Source organism: Molothrus aeneus, chromosome 4 (assembly GCF_037042795.1).
Source record: "Molothrus aeneus isolate 106 chromosome 4, BPBGC_Maene_1.0, whole genome shotgun sequence".
NCBI lineage: Eukaryota > Metazoa > Chordata > Aves > Passeriformes > Icteridae > Molothrus > Molothrus aeneus.
In genome coordinates this window covers 4,741,019-4,765,264 of record NC_089649.1, presented here as the reverse complement: position 1 = coordinate 4,765,264, position 24,246 = coordinate 4,741,019, and the positions used below count along the sequence as shown (strand labels likewise).

The following is a 24,246-nucleotide window of genomic DNA, read 5'->3' as shown; positions in this document are numbered from 1 at the left end:
AAACACAGCTGGCACTGAAAATGGGCTCTGGATTATCACATAAGTTTTTGTGTTATAAAACTGCTCCTTCTTTCCATATGTTGAGGAGTGAAATACGAAGTGTTTCTGCACAGAAAATTGCAAAAAGGGCTGTACGAAACTGCTGCGAATCAAGGAGGAAATTTAAATTCTAATTTATTTTTTTCGTTTTCTGTTTCACATCTTCTGTGTCCATTGGCACTGTGTACAGAGTAAGGATGAAGACATCAGATCAGTAAGGTCCCTTTTCCCCACGGAGCTGTGATATGGCTCAGTGAGAGGGCATGGTAAAAGCACTCACAGCAGTCTGGACTAACCTAGGGTCCCAAAAAGGCTGCAGATGCCATGAAGATTGCTTAATATTTGAGTCTAGGAAGAGATACAGAAGACAGTGGTCACTTCCAGTCATCAAAGCTCGATTTTTTAAGTCTGCCTGTACATTTGAAGTCTGTGACAGTCCCTGGCTTTCTTCTGTCTGTCCCTAATTACGTTCCCTGCCTCCATGTTGCTTTTATGTTGTGTAGCTGCCTTGGAAGCCCGGTCCAGAAGGCAGCCAATTTCTCCCTGGTGTTTTTCTTTCATTTGGATCAGTTTTCTGGTCCAGAAGTTGTTGTGCCAGTACAGTAGGAAGAAAGAAATGTGGAGCACAAGAGAGGAACATAGAAGCCAGCTTTCACAACAGTGTTCCCAAAAGCAAGCACACTATCTCCATCACAACTGGACCCTACACAGCTGTCTATTTTGCTCAAAAATCATCATGAACAACTAGGCAAACAAAGGATGAAGCTTCAAATCTCATTTGAATGCTCATATCTGAGTATATACTGAGCATTTTATTAATGTTCAGTGAATGCAAGAGACATAAGGGATTTATTGTCTATGACAATGAAACTAAGGAAGGAGCAGTGCTTCTGTAAAGACTGTAGGTGTTTGGTTTGCTTGTTTTGGTAGCAGGGTGGCTACATGGGTGGCTTCTGTCAGAAGCTGCTAGTTGTCTAGTGGAGCCAATACCAGCTAGCTCCAGGACTCTGGAGCATCCTGTATTTTCAGGACTGCACCCCGTGGCAGGGACCCATGCTGGTGCAGTTAGTGAAGAGCTGTGCCTGTGGAAAGGACTTAGATTGGACAAGTTTGGAAGCCTGCCTCCTATGGGAGTGTCCCCATGTTGGAGCAGGGGAAGAGTATGAGGAGTCCTGCCCCTGACAAGGAAGGAGCAGCAGAGGAAATGTGATGAACTGACTGCAACCCCCACTCCCCTATGCTGCTCAGGGGAAAACAGGCAGAGAGTCTGGGAGTCAAGTTCAGCCCAGAAAGAAGGGAGGAAGGTGTTTTTGAGGAAAGGTGTTTTAAGATTTATTTCTCCTTACCTTACTCTGATTTGTTTGGTGATAAGTCAGATTAATTATTTTTCCCCCAAGTCAAGTCCCTTTTGCGCCTGATGGTAATTGGTGAGTGATCTCTCCCTGTCCTCAGCTCAACCCACTTGCCCTTTGTTGTGTTTTCTCTGCCCTGCCCAGATGAGGAGGAGAGAGATGGAGTGGCTTTGGTGGGCTCTTGGTGAGCAGTCAGGGTCCAGGCACCCCCCTGTGCTGGTGCAGAAGTGTGTCCTTAGGTGTTCCATCCCCAGTTGCTCTGAATGGGTGCTCTGTGTGTGCAGGGGAAAAGGGGACCTGTGGACTGGGCCAGTGATGACACAGCTTGTGTCTTGCTCTGTGTTCCACTCTCTTTAGCAGGTGTCTGGATGAAACACTGAACAAGAAAGCTTTCAAAGCAAAATTGACAATGTAGAGTGAAATACAAGTCTGAACTGCAGAGAGACCAGATGACTTCAATACTAGCTGATCTCTTTGATTTATGCTTGACAAAAAAGCCTTGCCTTGTAAGAGATGTTCAGTATCTTGCATACAATTGACTTGATTATTTACACTTGTAAGTGTCTGTTGAGTTTTTATTCTCATCTGTTTTTATGGAAAAGCCTCCACTGAAAGCATCAGGAAGTGCTGTTTAAGGTACAATGTGCTACTCTGATTCTGAATTTTTTCCTTATCAATTCAGAAACAAAACCAAATGGGAGACACAAGGATCCAGCTTGGGACAGCACCTGAAACTAAACAGTAAGAAGTATGGCAGAGCAGTGGTTCTGCAGTAAGGCAGGCAGAGGAAGGGGAGAAGCCCAGGGTGCCTCTTGTTGCTGCTGTCATTTCAGACAGGCAAGGCAAAAGCAGTGCTCACCTGTGCTGTGCAGAGCTCAGAGAGCCCAGCTGGGGCCAGGCTGTGCTGAATCAGCCAGTGCATGCACAGATATGGGCCCACTTGCAGAAACCTCACAGGTAAGAGCAGATCACAGCAAGCAAACAGCTCTTGTAAGTTTGGTGAGGGGAAAAGGGCAATGAAAAGGCAGCTGTGCCTCTTGGAAGGTAAAAACAAGAGGCTGAGGTGCAGAAGGTACTCAAGAAGTCATTCCTGCAGCAGTCACTCTCGGTTCTGCTTGCATGTGTTTTGTTCTGGCTGCATTGCTTCATGAGTGTCTGTCTGTTCACCTTAGTGCTCCCTAGTGAAGGTAACTGAAATGAAAGAAGTCAGGCAAGAGCTCTGCTGATAAAAATGTTTCCAGTCATTGGTACACAATGTTTTTCACCTTATTCATCCAGGCTGTGAGCCTGTGAACGTGCAGCAGAATCATTTGCTCAAGGAAGCTGACTGGTTTCTCATAAGAATTTAAAGGACTATGTGCATGCTTACATCTTAAGTTCTTGTCTTGTAACCAGCAATTCTGATTTCTCAAAAACCATGAGAGTTACATTTAGATGAGATCAAGTGAAAGGGAGGGGGAAGTGAGCATGTAACTATGTGATAGTTTTTTGTATGGCAGAAAAACAGTCTTGGAGGAGATGTTTGGCCTGCAAGAAGCATCCAGAACTGCTATGGTCTAAATTTTCTCCAGTCTCCTGTAGGGGCAACAGCTCAAACTTTCACATACTGTCTCTAACACTCCAGGATTTCAGCTTAACAAAAAAAAAAAAATAAAAAAAAAAAAATCAGTCCTTCTCACTTTGCTCCAACCCCTGCAGAAATTAGGGGTCCTCCAGGGTTGCAACAGCAACCAGGCCACTTCACCTAGAAGTGAGAGTTCTCATTAAATTCTTAATACCTGGACGTTCTGTTGTTCTAGGTGTGGGCAATTCTAAGTGAAGGTACTGCCTGAAGTTGATGCTTTGAGATAGGCCAGATGGAGAAACTGGCTTGTGAGTGTTTATAGAAAATGGCAGTGATTGCAAGAGAAGGTAATAGGTCAAGCCCAATATCCAAGATGAAATATCCAACTTCTGGCATGCATGTTAGGGGATTTTCTCCTGCCTGGGAGTGGGAGGGGTGTATAAGCCCTTCCATTTAGGGATGCTGAACATAGGACCCATGTGGATATATTCTTGCCCAGCTAAATGCCATCTTTGCCACTCCAATGGCAAGGCTGGAGAAAATATATCCTGAGGATGAATAAATATATCCTGGGGAGTACAGTCAGGCTGTACTCAGCACAGTGCACACTAGCATCAGAGTTGCATTAATGAACATGCACCCAAACTGGCTTTTTATTGTGACTGCCAATACATTTGACTGTTCTTTTCATTGTAACTCATGTTAACATTTCTGAGGCATTCAGGGAGTAGGCAAGAACATAGGCTCTGTTGGGTGGCAATAGTTAAGCCATGAATTAATATACACAATGTGCAAAACAACTTACCTGGAGACCTCTGTGAATGTTTGCTCTATTTTCCACTCTCATAGTGCTATAAATCAATGAAAAAATGCTCCTAAAGGACAATGAATAGAAAACGTGTAGAATAAGGGTGCCAGAGGCCAAGTCAGAGTGTGAAAAGCACTTAGCTGAAATAGCTTTACTAAATTTATTAATTTGTCTCTTCTCAGTCAGGGGGGAAGAAATCACACAAAAGGAGTTTAAAATCTGCCAGTTCCTTGCACAGTAATTAAATAACCCAGCGTTATTATCAAAGTGTTTTCAGCTGCTAAGGTTTCTTTGGGAGACAGCCACCAATCGTGGGGTGTCACATATGCATGAGAAAGCTGACTTCAGATTTTGCCCCCAAGTGCTCAGGATATTGAATTCAGCCAAGGTGTTGCTGAACTTCATTACTTCCCTGTAAGTGCCTTTTGAAAAGGCACCAGCGAATTGTCTTTCTGCACATGAATACCTGTCAATCTGTAAGACCAAAATAGCCTTAAAGAAGGAAATTTTAGAAAAATGATCCTCTACCAACCTGTTCTGGGAGATGGAACATGTTTCCAGCTGTGGAGAAGGCTGCAGCCTAAGAGTGCACTTCCAAGGCAACAGTTTTGGAGGAAAGGTTGTGGTTTTAGTTGTTCACCCTCAAAAGTTAAACTGCTTTAAATGTATATTCCACAGGGCAGAAACAATTACGTGTGATTGCAGTAGTTCCCTTTGTCTCTCTTTTATTCCTAAATTAATCCTTCAGTTTTTGGTTGACTGTGACTGACAGATGCAAGACCACTTCCCTTGTAAAAATTTAAAAAGTACTATCAAGTGGTACTCAGCTTCTAAAAGCCCTTTTTCCAGACTAGATAAAAATATAGCAATCTTTTAATCTTGTGTTTTCTAAAGGCTCCTGGGGTCTAAGTTGTTCTGGAACTGCTTGGGAACCTCTTGGACATGACCACTTTTCAATGAGAGGAGTGGAAAGTGAAGAAACTTGAATAAAAAAGGAATGGCAAAAGGGGTTAAAACCCAACTTAATGCCACAGAGTTTTGACTCTAACTTTACAGTTGTGTAACAAAGGGAAATAATAATGAACAGTGCAAAGGCATTTATGTTTTTTGAAGTTACGTGGTTGGTTGGTTTCTAGAGTGGTGTTGTTACTTTTAGTTTTCTGGGGAGGTATCATTATATCGGGTAAAAACTCCTTCTTCTGCCTCCCCAAGGAGTGTTAATGCTCAGAACACAAAAGGAGGAACAGGACTATATAATAACTTTAAAAATTGAAACAGAGACAAAGGTTTTTCATGCAGACAAATAGTGGTTTTAAGTCACTCTGTTTCAATTTGAGTTTCACATGTAGAATGTTAGGGACGTCTTGATGCTAGTGGTGGTAGCCAAGTGACCTAATGAACATATTTTCTAGTAAAATTCCAGCTGCAATTTGTTGAAACTTAAATTGACCTTTCCCATCCACTGCTCTAAGAAGAAATTCAGAAAATGGATGTCTTGGGTTTGGCCTTGCTGTGTTCCCATGAGCATTTCAGCAAGCATCCCTGATAAAAGCTGGGCTTGGGAGGGGATTTTCCCATGCCAGAAGTTGTTCAGTTGAAATTACACTGTGGCTGGAAACTTATTTGAAGGGAAATGCTAAACATCCCTAGATTTATATACCCTAAAACTGCTTCTGTGGATGTCCCTGCAGGATTGCATACCAACAGACCCAAAGCTCCAAGGGCACTTTGCAAATGAGAAATCATCCTCAGATGCCCTTTAGCCAGCTTTAGTGTCCTCTAGGTGAGATGGAGTTCCCTCTTCCATGCTGGTTTCACTCCTTATTGTCCTGGTTGCCCCTCTCTGGGTTTTGTCACACCCAGCATTTTGCAACCCAGCAAATGGAGCTCACTTTTTTGTCACGTTACTTGTGTGATCCACGAGCAAGGAAGCAAAAGGAGCAGGTAAAAGAGGAGGGAGCATGGGTGCACTCTTGGTATAGGCTGGAGAGACCCAAGTCTTGCTTTCAGACCTCAGGTCAAGAAAAACTGTGCTATGTTCTTTCTAATATGGGCTCATTTGGGACAGAAAGGAAGGCAGGAAGGAGACACAGGATCAGGAGGAGACTGCCATTAAATTAATTGGAACTCTTTAAATCGAAATTGTGAATTTGGTTTCACTTGTTGTAAAGGCTGATTTTTTTTTTTTTTTCTTCTTTACACGAAGCTATTTTCATAAATTTTTTCAGACCATATTTGTGTGTAACGGGCCAGGCCTGGCACTTCAGATTTATTTTTAATGGGAAAAAAAAATGTTGAGCTCTTGCATGATTGTCAGAGGAATGTTCCAGTTAAAAGGAGATTGGCATCAACTGATTTAAATTTTCCAAAGTTAACATACAGGATGAACAGCTGACCTCTTCCTTTATGAGAGCTTTTCTTGATTGTTGTTCTGTACTTATGTCTTCTCTGTGAGTGCACTGAACGTGCATTAATGTACTCAGACAAGCTTGTTAGGATTTTATTTGGTGCACTAGCCCTACCACAAGACACCAGTAACATTTTGGACATCTCTGTTCCAAACAAACCTCCTAGTCATACTTTAATCCTCATCTCATGTGCTCATGATGGGGTTTATATGTGCTCATTTTTCTTTCCTGTGGAATGCTTTTGATTAGATAAAAAATATTGCTTAATCCTCTAAGTAAAGAGTGAAAGCAACCTAAAGAAGATGCAAAGGACATTAAAAATGTTTACTTTTCCAAAAGGACAAGTTTTGCTATAATTTCTTAGTTTAGTTTTTTTTATTATTTCTAAACTAATGAAAAGAGACGTGTTTCTCATAAGAACAACTATATATGGGCCAATTAAATTGGGCAGTTTTGCTTAACTTTTCAGGAAGTCGTGGTAGATGTGTTCCTGATGGAAACTATGGGCTGTTTCAGACTGCAGAAATATGCTTTACTTTTCCTGCTAGTACCATTAACATGAGGCTTATAGATCCTATCAGCTGACCATGTCATCTCCTACCTGCCAATCCATAAATACCAGCAGCAGTCTCAGTAATGTGCATCCTCTGCAAAAGGCTGACCCACAGACCTGGCAGCACACAAAGACCTTCCCAGTGCACAGACTATCCAAATAGCGAGAAGTTAGAACTTTTAGAACTTTTAGAACTTTTAGAACTTTTAGAACTTTTAGAACTTTTAGAACTTTTAGAACTTTTAGAACTTTTAGAACTTTAGAACTTTAGAACTTTAGAACTTTAGAACTTTAGAACTTTAGAACTTTAGAACTTTAGAACTTTAGAACTTTAGAACTTTAGAACTTTAGAACTTTAGAACTTTAAAACATTCACATTTTGCTGTTGGGGGTCTTGATCAGAGTTCCTTCTCAGTCAGAGAACTGGCCATAGCTGTAGATAGATTACTGATAGTGGAACTATTGACTAGGCTGCAGGGAAGATCAGATCTGGGATAAAGCTGTTCAAAAGCTGCATGATTACACTGGAATATAAAATGTGTTGCAGGGTTTGCTGGGCTTGTGATAGGCTTTTAAGGAAAGGAGAGTTAGCAGCTGAACTCATCTGTCACTGCAGGATGTTGAAAAAAAATTTAAATCTCTGTGGTTTGGTGTTGCATGAAGGGCTCTTTTGAAAACTGGGTATTATGGCTTTTAGCTGCCACCCATCTGCAGTTCTGCACTGGCACAAAGATGAATGAAGTGGCTGGGGAGCTGGTGCAGTGAATTATGTTAATTGCTAGCAAATCTGAAAGGGGTTGTGTCATGCTGCCATTACAATTGTGGAGAGCAGACTCAGCTACCCAAGACATCCCTTCCAGAGCAGGTCTCTTACAGTAATGCTCCCTGTGTTCCAGGTACTGTTACACTGAACTGCTTCCTACGCTTGTCTGCCCTTTTTCCTGCTGTTGTTCAAAGCATCATCACATAAGGCTCCAGAGGAAAAAAGTCTGAGAATAGTGAAGTGTTTGAGGTCAATTAGTTTGAATGAAACGTTTCTGAAAGCTCCAGAAGTCGGTAGTACCCCATCATAAGTGTTGTCAGTGGTCAGTAAAGGCCAGAGCTGTCCTTTCTCTGTGTGTGTATGAGGGAGGACCAGATACAAGAACCTACCAGGGGGGTGTCTGAAAAGGGGGCCCTATAAATTAAGTGTGCACTGTTTTCAATTAGAATTAAAACTTCCTTCTGTAAGGGTTCTGTGAAAGTGGATGTTAAAGAAAGGTTCCTTGCAGAATTTTTAATTAGGAACTTTGAAAGAGGAAGAGTATGGGTACTGTGGAAACCCACAGGGAGAAGATTTAAATGGTAGAATGCTCTGAAAGCACCTAGAATTTATTTTTAAAAACTACTGCAATTCTCATAAAATTAAGAGGTGACACTTCAGCTTGTCACGTTGTTTTCCTTCACTGCTAACAGACATCTAAACAGCAGAAATTGCTTCTTCTGTATGGAAAAATGGATGTTCTTATGTAATTGATCATTCTGTAATCTGTTTGCCTATGTGCCCATCCTGGAAGAGAAGAAATAGTGAAGCTGCAGGGTCTATCTGTAGTGATCTGTTCAGGTTCTTACTTTGTTTCAATATATGCATCAGCCTTGTCTGTAGAATGTGGTACTATTGCTGGTGCCACACCGTCAAAGACATTACATCTACAACCTGAGGGAGTTTGAGAGACTGAAAAGCATGTTCTTTGCTTTTAAACTGGGATTTTTTTTACAGACTCATTGAGAAATTGATGGGGGTCCATGATTTTGGGATTTTTTTTCTGTTGTTACAAATTTGTCTACAGCTGACTTGCACTAAACTCAATCTTTGTCTCTTGAGCTACAGTAAGTAGGTGAGCTATGTCCTGTGACAAAATATATAACTTAGATGTCCAAATGAAATCGGGTTCGACAGTCTTGTAAAGTTAAAAATTATGTTTTCTCTGAGTTGTGCTGTTTCTCTCAAGTATTCTCTGTTTTTATGGACTTGCAAGAATTAATCTTTAGCCTAAGCAGTGTCCTTTGGCCCAGTGTCTTCCAGGTTTTTGGGGACAGGTACCTGACAGTCCTGTGAACGTGTGGCAGGAGGCTGGAAATGTTCCATTTCTCCAAGTCCATGTGTGTGAGCTGGTGGGAGCCCATGGAAGCTAAGATCCACAGGATGAAACTATGGGATTATACTGCTTGGATGTAAAAGTCTCTTTATTCTGCCAGCCTGCCCATAAGCTATGTGTTGTACAACACACACTAGCACATGCAGCATTTAGGGTTTGCTTTTGCCTCACCCTGCTGTCCCTTCAGAGTTGTGAATGGCTGGCAGTGTGAGTAAAGGTGTTTGCTCGCTGCTCACAGGGTGTTTGTCTCTCCACATGTTTCACCCTGGCTGCTCGGATAATGCTCACAAGACCCCTTACACACCATTAACATGACACAGTGTGTTTTTTCTGTAACTTTGTCCCTTTGTGCTCATTGTTCTGCAGTAACACCAAGGAGTGCTGGTCATTCAGCAGCTGAGAAAACCAAGTGAATAGTCCCCTTACCACATCTGATGTTTTAGATGTATAACAGCATGGCCACTGCAGGGACAGCTTGCAGGTGTTGAATGCAGCAATACATTACCAAAGGCAGCTCAGCTACCTGAAAATCACAACTGCTGTGTACTTGCAGCCCCGTGCTTCAGTGGGTTTTTAATCTTTTCCCCTGTTATGGGAGATGTCATTTTCTGATTTTCAATCAAGGACATGCATGATCTTGCATGTTCTAAATGATAATAATTTGTATCAGTTGGTACTTTGAATGAAATAACTGCACATTTACTTATGGAACTTTCTGGGGAATCAGAAGAACAGAGGTGCACCTGGGGCAGCGTTTGGGCACTGAGGATGGCCACTAGTGAGCACTGAAGGAGGGTGTGCAGCAGCATCCCACGGTCCCTCTCTCCTTCGAGGCAGTAGGAAGGCCTGGAAGGAGAAAGGAAAAGCAGCTTTGCCAAGGTTTTAGAGGCTGGATGTCCTGTTGTCAAGGAGGTAGAGTGGCTCTTGTCTGTCGGTGAAACAAGACGAGAGCGTGGGACTGAGGTGTGGGGTCACAGATGGAACAAAACACTTTGTAGTGAATAAAATCTAATAGGTGGTATCTCTGTCTGTGACGTGGAGTTGGAGCTAGATGATCTTTAGGGTTCCTTCCAACCCAGGTCTCTTTATGATTGCCTGAAGACCAGATGTGCAGGTAAACTGTGAAGGACCTTGAATGTGGGGATGAGCTCATCCAAGAGCATCAAGTGCAAGAGACAGTATCATGGCCCCATTGACTGTTCTGGCAGTCTTTGTGACCAAATTTTGTCTGAGTTTCCAGTGGGAAAAAGTCTAGTCATGGAAAAAGAAAATGATGTTGCAGTATGTGGGCCGCAGAAGGAGTCTCCCTGCTGGTCCCAGGAACATGATGAGCATGACCCATTAAGAGTAAGAACAAAAAGGAAATTAAACTGAAAGCAAAAATATTCTATTTTCTTGGGTCATACCAGGCAGAGGCATGTTTGCTGGATCACAGAGAGGATTGGCAGCTGATCAAAAGTTCCCAAAATGTCAACTAGTCTCTCACAGAGAGGAGACTGATTTCCAAAGTGTTGACTACTAAAATAATGTTAATATGTGCTGTGAATTTCAAAGGCTGAGTGTTTGGATTCCTGGGTAAAATCCCAAAGATTTAGTATATGCTCATTAAAGATAGATATACATATAATACAATGGGAAAAAACTAAGTTTTACTTTTCTAGCCAGTTGGGCCCAACTACTTCCATACAATAACATCTGGTATGTGTTCTGCCCCTTTCTTTGCTCAGTCTTTTGCATATGTGCTTACTGTCTGCTCTCTGTGTTATTCAGCTTTATTTGGACAATTTTTTCTTACTCTCTGTTGGAGAAAGCATTTGGGTGCTGATACTTTCTGCACTCTCTCTGAAAATGAGTTTATTGGTCTTGCCAAAGCCCAAAATGTCTTCTCAGGTAACTGGTGTTAAAGTTTATTGCTTAAGTACAACATGCTCCAAACTTAGGTTTCAGAAAATTAGTTATATCACTAATAAATTTTCAATTTTGATGCTTGGCTTGAGATAGTGGTGTGTGATTTCCAGATGATGATGATGATGGTAGCCCTTCATACTGCAGAATGTTTAAAGACAAGGAACCTTGTGTTTGGCTGTTTTTCATTAAGAGATGCTGTATATTCTCCCAAACCCCATACCCTAGAAAAAGATTAAGGGAAGAAATTTTGTTGCTCTTTTATTCAGTACTTAGGGAAAAAAAAAAAAAACAACACAAAAAAACAAGTTGACTTTGGGAAAGCCTCCAGTGTTTTATGTCATATCTAGACCCATCTGTCACATCTCTCAATCACTTAGGGGTTTGGTGCAGGTAAACATATTTTTGAAGTGTCCTCTTGAATTAATCTTGCCAGGTCATGGCATGTGGTTCTTTCCCTGTGTGCTGGTGTCTGGGTACTCCTTGCAAAATGTTTCAAACATCATCTGCTTTACCTCCTGGAGGATGCTCTGTTGCCATTGGTACATTCACAGAGCTCTGGCTTGTTATTTACAAAAACGACTCTAACCTTTCCTTCCAAAAGCAGTTAGCACACAAGTCCTTGTTCCCCTTGCTGCTCAGATAAATCTCCCTCTGATTCTAGGGAAGAGCAATAAAATATTTCCCCAGTGCTCTGTTCTCAGTCGTAGCCAGCCAAACTTCTTCATCCGTTTTATTAGCCTCTGTGTACAGAAGGACTGCATTAGTAGCAAGGGGTTTTATAACCCTTTCTCCTCAAACATATCCCCACTGTTTCTCTTGCATTAGGGATTTTATAGGCATTTTTAAACATGTGTTTTATTTAATGTTATATTAGTGCAGTTATGGCCCATTCTAAAGTGTTACAATTCTCAAGATGATGCGGTAGGAATTTGAGACTTACAAAATGATCCAAGGAGAACTGTGAGATGATTAACTTGAGAATAATTTTAACAATCGGTAGTAATTTTAAAAGAAGGGATCTTAGTGATGAATTGAATTGGTATTGTTGTGAAATAGTTGCCATTTGAGGTAATGATTTCATAAGATGCTCTTCCTCTTAGACTAGAAACAGCCAAGTGATGCAATGGCAAGGCCACAGTAGGAGGTAACAATAAACTGTGTAATGGTAGAGTACTTTCTTAGACAGACAAAGAAAAATAGAGGACTCTAGATATGTCTCTCTCATAAATCAAATGTAATGATTAATTGTATCCTGGTTGTTCTTATACTGGAAACAAAATCTGAATAGTACTGCCTGCATTGGCATTCTTCGGTGGCTTCAAGCTGAGCAGAATGTGTTTTGATAAAGATCCCATATCAATGCCTCTAATACTCTGGATATATTTTCTGATGAGGTCCTCAAAGCTCTAGGAGATGGCCACATTGCTGGTTTCTTATGAAGCAAAATCCTTCTAGACAGATCTGAATGTTTTCTTCAGGAGTGAGCCCTAGACTGAAATAAGGTTCATGGTATTCCATGCGTTTTAGATGCTTGTCTAGATCTGGGAGCATAACTGACACCAGGGATTTCATGGTTATGTTTAAATCTGTCTTCACAAACTGAAGAGTTCTGAAATAAGGTGTATTTCGCTACAATGAGGATGTGAAATGAGTAGTAGTACTTCTCTGCTTACTGTCAAGAGGTGTTATAGCTGAGAGCTACCCAAAAGTCTGGAGAAGGAAAGAAGTGCCACCTTAGACAAACCTTATAGATATTTAATGCCAAGAACCTTTTGTTGTTAACATTTTAGTGTGGTCTCATTTTTCTGCTGATTTCCTGGATGCAAATTGCTTATTGGCATTTGAGCCCAGTTATGGGCTTTTACAGCTTTTACATCTCAGTGAGCCTGGGGGAAAACTCAGCTTTTGGGGCGATCTGGAACAGTTTTAGGAGAGCCCCATGGCAGTGTCTGTGTCCCAGGGACATCAAAGGACAGTATGGGATGTGGTCTCCTCGGGAGGAGCACGGTGGTGAGCAGGAGTGAGGCCTCCATGAGTGCAAAGTCCAGCAGAGTTTCCTCAGCTTGTTTCTCACCCTTGAGTGGGTCATTGCCCATCTCAGCTGGTGCCCATGCCTGTGCGCTTGGCAGAGGAAGGGGTTTGTAAATGCACTTTTCACTCACTGTTCAATGCTTAGCTCCCTCCCAAGCCTCTTGAAGCAGTATCAAATTCTTAGAAACCCATTGTCTGACCTCGTTCTTTTGGAATATTTATTAGTGTACAACAGCTCCAGACTTAGACAATGGTTATGAATAGCAGCAGCAGTAGATAAATGTTACTAGTGTGCAATCTTATTGTTTTCAACACAGCAGAGTAATTAGCTATTTTCATCTTTGTTTGATTGCACTAATATTCATATGTAAGCATCTCTTGATGCACTTCTCAAGAAGCAAGAGCTATACCACCTTTGTGTAGGCCACTTCCAAATCTACGTGGTGATCTTCTTCCCATGCTGCTGTAATTGATCTAAAATAATATTGGCTAGAGAAGGAGTTTGGTTCATTTCACTTCTCAAACAAATGTGTGTCAGGAAATACAAGTGAGTGGAAAAAAGTCTGGACAGGCAGCATGCTGTGGTGTATTATGTTTCTCTGACATGAGAGGAATGTGGCAGGGAGGTCTACAGTTCCCTGCTGTAGGCACTAACACTCTGGCTGGAAAGCAGCTTGAGATGTGCCTTTTGCTTCATTAAGCAAAAGGCTTTCTGCCCGTGGCAAGAAGTGCTGTAAAGCACAGTGGAAGCATTATAGTGTGTGCGGTTAGACAGGGTTGCCAATTTCAAGTATCTCAAATTACGAGTCAGATATTCCAGCATATAAAATCGGTCGAGAAAATGGAGATTTAATTTTTAAAACACTTAGTTTCCTTCTTGCCTCTTAAGCTTCATTTATTTTTAAGTGAAAGCTGAGATCTTCACCGAAAGTTGAGATCCTCATCTGATTTCAGGGCTTTAAGAAAAACAGCAAATTACAAAAAAAACTTGCTCAAGGGCCATAAAGGTTGTTAACAGTGAGCCGGGCATCTCCTGTAGAAGCTGTGTGATTGTGTAAGCTTTGTCATTGTAAATAGGATCTGAAAGGCAGGGATGCAAAACGCAGGCTAAGCTCCTGGCACTTGCAATGTAGTTGAGGTTTGCTTACCTTTAACAAATAACAGTGACTGTGCTGGCTTGTGTTACTGAGCAGCCAGCCAACAAAAACCAACCAAACAAAGCGGCACAGTCTGGCAAGCCTGTGTCGTGTGGGGGAGCCACGGTGAGGCAGTTGGCAATGCAGACCTTGCAGCCGGCGTTACCCACAGCTGATCCGTGTCTGTGTAACTTGTGCAGCCTCCCAGGGTTTCATCCTGTGTGTGCTGGGGTCGTAGCAGGACTCCTGTTTACACAGACAGCAGGTAATGCTGAGGCATGCATTGATTTCCTCATGTGGTGCACTGCAGCTTCCAAAGAAATGGCAGTGCTCCCCTGAAAGGGAAGAATGTGTAAGAATGGTGATAGCCAAGGCGTTCTCCCCACTCTGCCAAAGCTGTAGCTTTAGGATTTTGAACTGCCACACTGGTAGCAAGCAAGGAAGGTGCAGTGCTTCTGTTTCTAGGCACTATCACAGTGCTGGAAAATCAATGCCAGAGCATAGGCTTAGGCATTTTTAGGATCATTCCTTGTTCCTGCCAACCTGCACTTCAGTTCCAAAGGAGACTACAAAAGCCCACACTGCAAAGACTAAGATCCAAGAATTTGAATAATTGTATAGAATTTGTGAAGTAAAACTTGAGTTTACTGGCTTGGAGAGTGTGTGCTGCTGTACCTCCATCAGATAGGAGGTATGTGAGCTGCAAATCTAGTCCTGTTCTATTTGCCTGTCTTGAACTCTTGAACTTGAGATTTTTTTTTTTTTTTTGCTGTGCAACCCTGGAAGAAACAGCAATTCTTGAAACAACATTTCAGCATTATTAAACACTGCTTGTTGGATGCTCTGACATTTGGTGTTGGCAGCTCTGCCTGCCTCTTCAGCATGCATCTGGCTGTCACTATTGAGCCAGTCCTCTTCTTCTGCACAGCTAGTTCAGATGGAAAACACCTTATCTCTCAAGAGTGCTCCAAGTGGCTGTTCAACATGGCTAAACCTCAGGAGCTCTGTCTTGAAAATATAAACTTGCTCTTAAGCATAATTTTCATTGTTTTTGAGAATCCTAATTATTATAGAGGAATGATAAATAATCCAGTGGTCTGAAACCACACTCTTGTGACTCAGGGAGCTGCTACCACTTGAGATGGTGCTTTTGCTGTTGGAGGTGTATGAGATGCTGTGATGTACTCTAGGACCTAGCAGCTCACCTGAAGGTTCAATGTCATTTAAGACCACTAAATCTGCAGGATGTATCATTCAGCTTGTACATACTTCCTCCACCTCTGGTGGAAACATTTATAGTCAGAAGCAATGCCTTGAAATGTTTACTAATGTCATATTGAAAGAGCAAAAAGAAAAGATAGAGATATAAACATGTTGTGTGCGTTAATTATTTATCTTGCAATCAAGAAAGCATAAAAGCAATCCAGGGTGAAAACTGGGCAGAGTTGCGAAGGAGAATGCTGACTCTCAGTTGGAATAATGCAGACCCCATTCAAGCTTTCTCTGCAGAACATGAGGTCTAATCCCAGCACAAGCAAACACATGTGGGGGGTTTAAAATCTAAAATTTTTAAAAATCATGCTGCTCTTGAGAGGTGATTAACTGTGCTCACTTAGCTTCAAGTGAATAATTAAGCTGTGAGGAGTTATTATTTTCCTGGCTCCTTTGTCATGTTTCTTACTTATTAATTCTTAGATATTCAGTTTCTAGATTTTTTAGCATCAATCAGGCTCTGCTTCTATTGTCTAAAAAATAAAATATGTACAGGGAAAACTGCCAGAGATTTAAGTACATGGTATTGTTACAGTATAAATACCATCTCTGTAATTAAACCACTTGAAAATATAAACCATCAAATTTTTGTCTTAGGGGCTCAGCCACCTATGAGGGTTTTGTGCCTTTGAAAATCTCCCTAGTGTGCTTTGCTTCTCCTGCTTGTTCTTGGAAGAAAATTAGCTTTTAGTAGTTTAAAATCTGTTGGCTTTATCTGCTGCTAAATATACACATGGTAAGTGCTGTGGGATCAAAACAAAAACAAGTTGCTCTTCCAGCAATGTGATTTGCAGTTTGGCAGAAGTCAACAATACAACTGTTAGAGTATTTGGGGTCGTTAAGGTAGATCCCTTTGGCCTGGATCAAGAACCTGCAAGGTATCTTCAAATCAGAGCAAAGAGTGAACATAAAGAGACTAGAAAAGGATGAAAGAAGCCACTTGAGAGAGCAGGTAGCCTGGTCCAAAGTCCTGGATTTGTTTTGTCCTTGTCCAATGCCACTGTTCCTACATTAGACTAGTGCCCTCTTAAAAATGTCCTCTGAGATTCTATCGCTTATTGGGGGTTTGGGCAGATTTTTTCCTCTTGGAAATCTTTTCCTGATGATTCAGTTGCTCCACCAGGTGCCTGTGGCTTTGTCATTAGCTTGCTGTCTTTGGGGGAGAGTAGGGTGATGCCAGGTTGAGAAAGTGAAAGGGGACAGGGAGGGAAATTCTCACATGGTGGGAGGAAGTTCATGAAGGACCTGGATAAAAAGCCCTGAGAGGATTAGGAGAAGAAAATGTTACCCATCCAGCCTCCTTTTCATCATGCTTTTCACTATGGATGTCTTGAATTTTGGGATATTTTCGAAGTGTTGTAGACAGATAATAAATAAGAGCAAAGTTTGTAATCTAATCACAATCTCAGTGGCGGAGAGACCTCTGGATTCCACCTGCAGAACTAAAACGTAGCAATACATTAACAGAAAGACATGACCTTTTCCTGTCTTTTCTACCCTCACAGATGACCAGGAGCCAGCAGTCAGCAGTGATTCGGATATTTCACTGATTATGGCAATGGAGGTTGGACTCTCCGACGTGGAGCTTTCCACTGATCAAGACTGCGAAGAGGTGAAATCTTGAGAAGCAGAGCTCCAGCACTAAACCACAGGGCAGGCTCACAGGTAGGGACCGAGTCAGCTTTCCAGGACTTGGACCAGTCATGCATATGCCTCCAGAGCACTGTCACTGCTGCGCACTCCATGCTGAGATGGTCGTGAAAAGCAATAGCAACCGTTGTGTCTGCCTGGATGCGGTTTCATCATCTGCGCGCCTCTGTTTGGCTCACATGGGAGATGGACACTTCCAGTTCACCCACGTGCTTGAGAGCAGTCATGGAACTCTCCAGGGGCTCATGAACATGCAACTGAAATGACAGCTTGAGTGTTTTTTTACACTTGTTCAATCAGATTTTTGTTGTGTTTTTTTGAAAAGGCATATGTTTATTTTGTTTGTTTGTTTATAGTTTGTTATGGATGGACAATCTGTTTCTATTGACTGACCCCAGCTTTTTCAAGAGTTCAGTCCAGAAACCTGGATTCCCGTTCATTGGTCACTTCATGATCTGACCAGGATTTATCATTGCCCTGTTGTTTCTGCATGCATTACCTGTGGCTGGCTTCAGAAGGATCATGCACTAGCGCCCTGCATTATGTAACACCTGCCTTCATTAAGTGGCAGGCTTGGAAATGGTGTATTCTGAGGGCTTTTATTTGTAGGAGAGCTCTGAATTAGCAGAAATTTGGGTTAAAATGGCGTTAGTTTGTCTCTTAAAGTTCTGTTCTAGACAGGTATTGTACAGTGTGAGGGAGAGAAAGAAGAGCTTGAAGCATCACTCCATCCACATAGTTCTGTCCTGTATTTTATGCTGTTCATGGCTGTCAGTACATTTGTGTCCTTCCTCCAAGTGACAATTCAGTAGCTGGAAAAAAAGATCTAGCATAACATCCCTTCTTAATTTTACAGACCAAAACCAGATCACTGCGCTAAAGGAGCATCTGAGAGGTTTCCAGAGGCTGCTTATTAACAGTTCTGCATTAAGCAGGTGACAGTGTTCTTACAAAGATGCTGCTGTCAGTGTCAGAAATTGCTAAGGGAGCAAGAGGCAGCCATTTGAAATGTTTAATTCCTGGTTTGCTTGGGGTCTTTTTACTTAGTGTGTTTCATTTCTTACTTTTTGACAGCAGTTTTTGTCTGCTTCTTACCTAACAAGAATTCAGGTGGTTTGTTGCCCTCCAGAGTCCCTGTCAATGTTTTCAGAAGCATAATGGAATATTTGCAATTTGTATACAGATATACACACACCAAAATATATTGGGGAGGGAATTTGAAAATAAAAGAACTAATATAAATCAAAACACCTAAATAATAACGACCTGACATAAAAATTTATTTCTTCCTGAGCTCTGCTTTCCAGGTAAGAGCTCACTGTTAATTGTTCAGTGTGTGATTTGGTTTTTCAGTCTAAATACTGGACTGTGAAGAAGCTTACTGTTACACAAGAATACATAATTTCTGCTGAGAGTCAGATGATTTGAATCACATTACTGCCTCCTGAGTCAGTCCGCAGAATCAACAATTCATCTTACATTGAAATTTCGTGCAGAGGTCAAACATTTTGACTTGGCAGTGTCATGATGGCATCTCAAAATGCAACTGTTGGGGCTCACTGCATTTAACCTCCTTGTGGATTTACTTGTTAAGTGTGAAAACCAGCTTCCAGCCAAAATTTATGTTTGTCAGATGTTATTCAGGAACAAATGTGTTAATCCCTAAAATTTTGGCTGACTTCTTCAGTACAGAAAGAAGGAAAAAATATTCTCCATGCTCTTCTGTCCATTTAGAACTAATTAAGCATTTAGTTTAATTCTGCGTTAAGTTCTTAGTCCCTAAATTTCAGGGTAATCTTGAGGTAAAGGTTTTAAACTGAAAGAGGGCAGATTTAGATTAGCTATTAGAAATAAATTATTACTGTGAGGGTGGTGAGGCACTGGAAGGAGTTGCCCAGAGAAGCTGTGGATGCCCCAACCCTGAAAGTGTTCAAGGCCAGGTTGGATGGAGCTCTGAGCCGCTTGGTCTAGGCAAAGATATCCCTGGCCATGGCAGAGGGTTTGGAACTAGATGGTCTTTAAGGTCCTTTCCAACCCAAGCCATTCTGTGATTCTATGAAAATGACCCCTAAGTGTGCTGTTACATCTTTAGAAGCCATTGGAATGAAAATCTTTTTTTCAATTAAAGAGATAGAGGCAGCTGGAAATCTTGATTAAAAAAGAAAGTTACAGACTTTTCCAGAGGGTACACTAGGTTAGTCTTGACAATATTTGTGGTTCTGTAATCTTGTTTTCCTTATTCTTTTATGTCTTCTCTATTCCTTGCTGCTGTAGGAAAGGCCTGACACATCAATGTTGAAATTGATCCCTACACACAAGAGTTTGCACAAGGTACTGCATCAGCTCCACTTAAGCTCTGTAAATAATGCTGAAATCAGATTTAAGTGGTGCTTACATCAACTTTTGACCCAGGAATGAAATTAATTTCAAAGGACTGCAGGGGAAGGAGTGAGGCTGGTTATATACAGTCAGGGCTCCTTATAGAAAGGCCACACACTGGTACAATTTGTTCTGCAGCACTGGAGCCTGGGTGCTGCATGTCACAGGAGCATCACAAACAACATGTCCGAGCTGTCAGTGATCCTGTCACATATGCACACTGCAGCTCAGCACACAGGCACAGAACTCCTGGCCAAACTGCTTGGGTTTCAGAGGAGCTGTCACAAAGTCTTCATTTTATTTCATGAACTGAATTAAGTTGATCTCAATGGATAGATTGACCAATGAGCTGTTGCCATAGCAGAACCACCCACGGCACAGCAGAACAAGCAAAGCCTGTGGAAAAGCAAGGCAGGAGGGGAAACTCCCAGCTGATACTGACCTGGGTCCTCTGCCCAGGAAAATCATTAAAGAGAGCTGTGCTCAAAAAGGTATCACAGATTAGGTAATTCAGACCCTGCATGTATTTCTGAGAGTTAATGAGGAACTTTGTAGAGTGTTGCACTGTGCACACACTTTTCCTAAATACCCCGTGTTTGATCTGGTCCCTTGGGGTCCACAGGTGCCACGAGCAGAGGCAGGGTGCCAGGCTGGGTGAGAGGTTCTGACATATCACCAATTAGTGATATGCCTTTTAGAAGAGGTATCCTAGCAAATCTGGGTCAGGAGGAGTCTTTCTGCTTTTGTTTTCCCAGTCCTACCTGCAGCTTCACTTAGGGGAGGTGTTGTTCCATCCCTGTCCTCAGGTGTTCTGCAGCTCTGAGCACTCTTAAGTGATGATAAGGGCAAAGGTGAGTTACACATCACTGAACCCTGAACTTAGGAAAGCACTTAAGTAAATGTTTTATTCCATCCTTCTTACAAAAAAAAACACAATTAATTTTGGGCTTGCACTAAAATTCAATTATTTTCAACAGGTCTTCTATGAGCATACATAAGCCCCTGTGTCAAAAAGAAATGTTTTCCTGAAGCTTGACCTGACTGACAATATCCTTTGCACATATGACCTGTGAGCTGCCTTGGGAATTTGAGGTGCTTTGTAGATGTTCAGACTCCCTGCTGTGTGTTTGTAACATGTATGAAAGCCTTAATTCTGTACATCTGCGTGCCCATGCACACCTTGGTACTGCTGAGCCTGGCCATTAAGTAGGTGGGGCTCAGCTGCTGGGGATGCAGCACTGGCTGTTCAGAAGGGAGAGCAGCCTTCAGCATGCAGCCAGGAAAGAACAAAATCCTCCAGGGCCCTCTGACAAGCCAGTGTTCATGGACACGATTCTGCAGGCTGGCACCATGACTGGGTGGGGGGCATCTCCTGCACAGGGGCAGTGGCCAGGAGATTGTGGGGCTCCCAGGAAAAGGTACTCTTGTCATTAATTGGTCCTGTGCTTCTCCCAGCAGTTCCTGTCTTGTCATCTTGAAGCACTTTTCTTTTCCATGAGCAAGTGATAGGTGGGAGAAACCTTTGCCTTAGCAAGGCCCATTATCCCTCAGGCTGGGTTGCAGGACAAAACCTGGTGAGGCAGAAACTGCACTCAGAGTGTACTTGGATTTTCTTGGGTTACACTAAGCTGCCTTCCCAAAGGTCTGTTCCATAGGTAGGATGCGTAGGCAGAATTTTGCACTCACAAACGACCTGATGTGTGCATGCTGATGTGCAAGGCATCAGGTGTACATCCCCTCCCCACAGCTCACCTATTCTGGTGGGGATACAGATCTGGCACTTACTGAGGGTTTGGGGTTTTTTATTTTCCGACTGCTTTAGAGCCCCAAAACCAGGATCAGGACTCTCATAGCACTGCAGTTCATTCTTTAAGCACTCTACAGAATTAAATTGGCATGTATGCTTAAAAAGTGCATTGATGTGAGTATGGAAACAGTACTGTTGTGAAATCAGAAGCAGTTGTCATTTTAAGGCCTTTTATTTGAGGGAGATTGTGGCACAAAGAAAAAAGGCTTTATAGATGCAATTTGGAAAAAGAAATTATTGAAATCACATATGATAAGCTGTCTCTTGGATTTCACTAATGACCTCTGAATCAAATCCCAAGGAAGTCATTGCAAGAAGGGCATTGATGTTGGGGTGCATCCATTTCACCAGACTAAAATGGCAGAGAAATCCAACCTGTTCCTTCCCAGCCCGTCTCACAAGCGTTTGTCCAAGGGTGAGGTGAGCCTTGGTTGCAGGGGAAGGAGATCACGGGATCAAACGTGCTCAGTGCTGCTTCCTGGGCTGTGCTTAGTGCTGCCAGTATCTCTTGGGGCAGGTTGGAGAGGGGCAGGGAGCTCGCCCAAGTTCAGCTCCAGGGCCTGGTGAAGAGCAGGCCATGGGTTCCAGCAGGCTGGGCAAGGCCAAGCTTTCCTGGTGGCTCTGCTAAGCCTGGGACTGGAGCTCTGCTGGTGAGCACCGAGCCCCACGTGGGCTCATTTGTTTTGTGTGAGTGATTTGGGGCAGGCAGCACGATGGCAGTGGATCACCTTTGTGAGCCTGAGCAGGAAACACCGTGGGGAGAGGTTTAGGCTGAGGGAAAACAAGGCTGGAGGTGTTGCTTTCACGGGCTTCTTCAATAGGGGAAATTGGTCCAAAAGAAGCACTGCTTTCATTTTACCAAGCTGTTAGCTGAACTAATTGATGGCTTCAGAGGGTGAGGAATGCCAGATGGGCTGCTGAGGGAGGATTTGTTTGTGAAGCAGATGGCAGCTGCGGGTGGGGACAGAGAGTGAGGGCAAGGGTGAGGGCTGCCCCTCTGCTGTGCCACTTACCCCGCTGCGCTGGACACCCACTTGGCCCCTTCACCTGCCCTTTTCTTTGTCAAGGAAACACCCTTCTAAGCAGGAGCTGTATTTCAAAGGGAGAAATAAAGAAATGAAAGATGTGGATTTTGAATGAAAAGCCAACGGATGATTTTTCCATCTGAAATGAATCTTGTCTCTCTCCAACATTTTAATTGTGAATTGGTGGAAGTTACTTCTTTCTGTAGTGAATGGAAAAAGAAATGAGAGGGGAAAAAAAAGGAGTAATAGTGTTTTCCCTTTTTGTGTTTTTCTTGGTTCTTGGTTCTGAGTAGCATTAAACACAATAGCCAGATCAAGATGCTTGTTTGCTCTGAATGTATACAGTTATTTCAGATGTCAAATAACTAAATGTTTTGTGTATGTATGTAATGCCATCCACGGTACTTGTTTCATGTTAGAAACCTGAAATGACTGTACCATTTTATAATTAGATATGTAAAGAGGGGACAGTGGGTGGGAGGGTCTGTTATTTTTATACCAAGATGTTCCTTGTATTTAGTGAACATTTAAAACAGTTTTGTACTTGTCAAAATATACATTCCATCCATTTCCAGAAGAGAATTATTTCTATTTAGAGTAGTTTATAAGCAAACCAAAAAAAAAAAAAAAAAAAGAGTAGCATCCCACTTATATGCAGTTCCTGAACAAAGCAGCAGTATCCTGGTTTTCAGTGATGGCTACAAAGCTTTTTCCAGCCATGTCTCTTCTCACATGCAGCAGAGCCATACCAGCAAATGCCAGTGTTATAAAGGGAGTTAAAATCCCAAATGAAATAAATACCACATGGATCAGTGCACAGCTTAACAGAATAACTTGGTTAAGTTCAGAGACAATGGTCTGTCCCAGTGAAATTCTCCAAAGCGATCATTCCTGCTCTGGAGAGCAGGGGCAGATTTAGCAGGAGGCTTCAGCTCTCTGTCCCTGCCTGGCAGAGCCAGCAACCTCAGCAAGCTGGGGGAGGCAGGGCTGTCACACTCCTGCACTGTGGCTCACTGTGCTGCAGCTCTGGTTTGAGAAACACCTGGCAAAAGGTCATGGCAAAATCATACTGTGGCATTTGCATGGGCCATCCTTTTTCTTGTGGTTGGCTTTTTCATTCCCTCCCTTTCCCTGCTACCTGTGACGTGCTGCCAAAGCTGTGCAGTAGCAGTTTGTGAAGATTTTTTTTTTTGCCTTTTTTTTTTCCCTTCTGTACAGTCTTGCAAATAAACTTTTAACTCCTTGCTGACATTTTGTAACGTATACATCTTCCTCTCCAATGCACTTTATCTCTCTTGAAAAATGTGGGAGTCAGAGAACTACCATCTTAAAGGGATTCGCCTGAAATCGTGAGACACATACTTTTTATTATTTTGTGTCCTTTTTTGCTTTGTTAAATACTGTAAATGCTAAAGAGCATAGACAGTGACTCAGCTGGGGGAAATACCGAAATGTTGAGGCTAATACTTGGAAGTGTTAATCAGTAGTCCAACATGGCTATTTTTGTTATATAGAGGATTATAATGTAAATATGTGAGACTGTGTTATTATGTACTAGTAAAATATTGCAACTCTCAAAGTTGAGATGGTGAATTCCAAGGAATTTTATTGCAGGTTTTTTAATAAAACAAATCTGATTATTGTGTTGTATGTACTTTCTAACAGCCTGTGTAAACCTGGAGTTTCCTGATGTGTGAAACTTGTGGGTTGTTTCTCCCTGAACTCAGCCACTGCACACTTTGGCATTCGTGGGAGGCAGAGGGAAGGGACCCGAGTGACGTCCTGGTCTTCCTGACACATCTCCCGCTCGTTACTGCTCAGGTCCCTCTGCCCTTCAGCTGCTTCTGAACAGAAAGCAGCAGCTGTGTGAGAGGTAAATGCTTCTGCTGCCTCAAGGGAGAGCTGCAGCCTGAGCCCAGATGTGTTAACACAGCTTGAAAAGATGCCTGCTTTAAAAGGAGCCATGCCTCAGTGGGAGCTGCACCACTGTTGAGAGGCGTCATCCAGCTGCTCTTGCCTTGCCTTATCAGACATCACTGTGCATCCCTGGGAGCAGGGGGAGGAGGAGAGCCCAGGGATTGTTGTGTCATCCCGCACAGGTATGCTGCTTCCTGGTGGTTTGAGGCACAGTAAAAATCCTGCCTAAGTGTAATTTAAGAGACTTACGGAAAAGTTT

The 24,246-nt window shown here is 42.4% G+C and overlaps 1 protein-coding gene across 1 annotated transcript in view; it reads left to right on the top strand.

The window, feature by feature from the left end:
- The window catches only part of RNF150 (ring finger protein 150), a 108,108-nt gene extending 84,388 nt beyond the window's left edge, over positions 1-23,720 (top strand). Inside the window, exon 7 of the mRNA XM_066549465.1 lies at positions 16,715-23,720. Within this exon, the coding sequence (XP_066405562.1) occupies positions 16,715-16,833 (119 nt within the window). The 3' untranslated portion in view covers positions 16,834-23,720. The remainder of the gene's footprint in view (positions 1-16,714) is intronic.
- Positions 23,721-24,246: the final 526 nt, after the last annotated feature.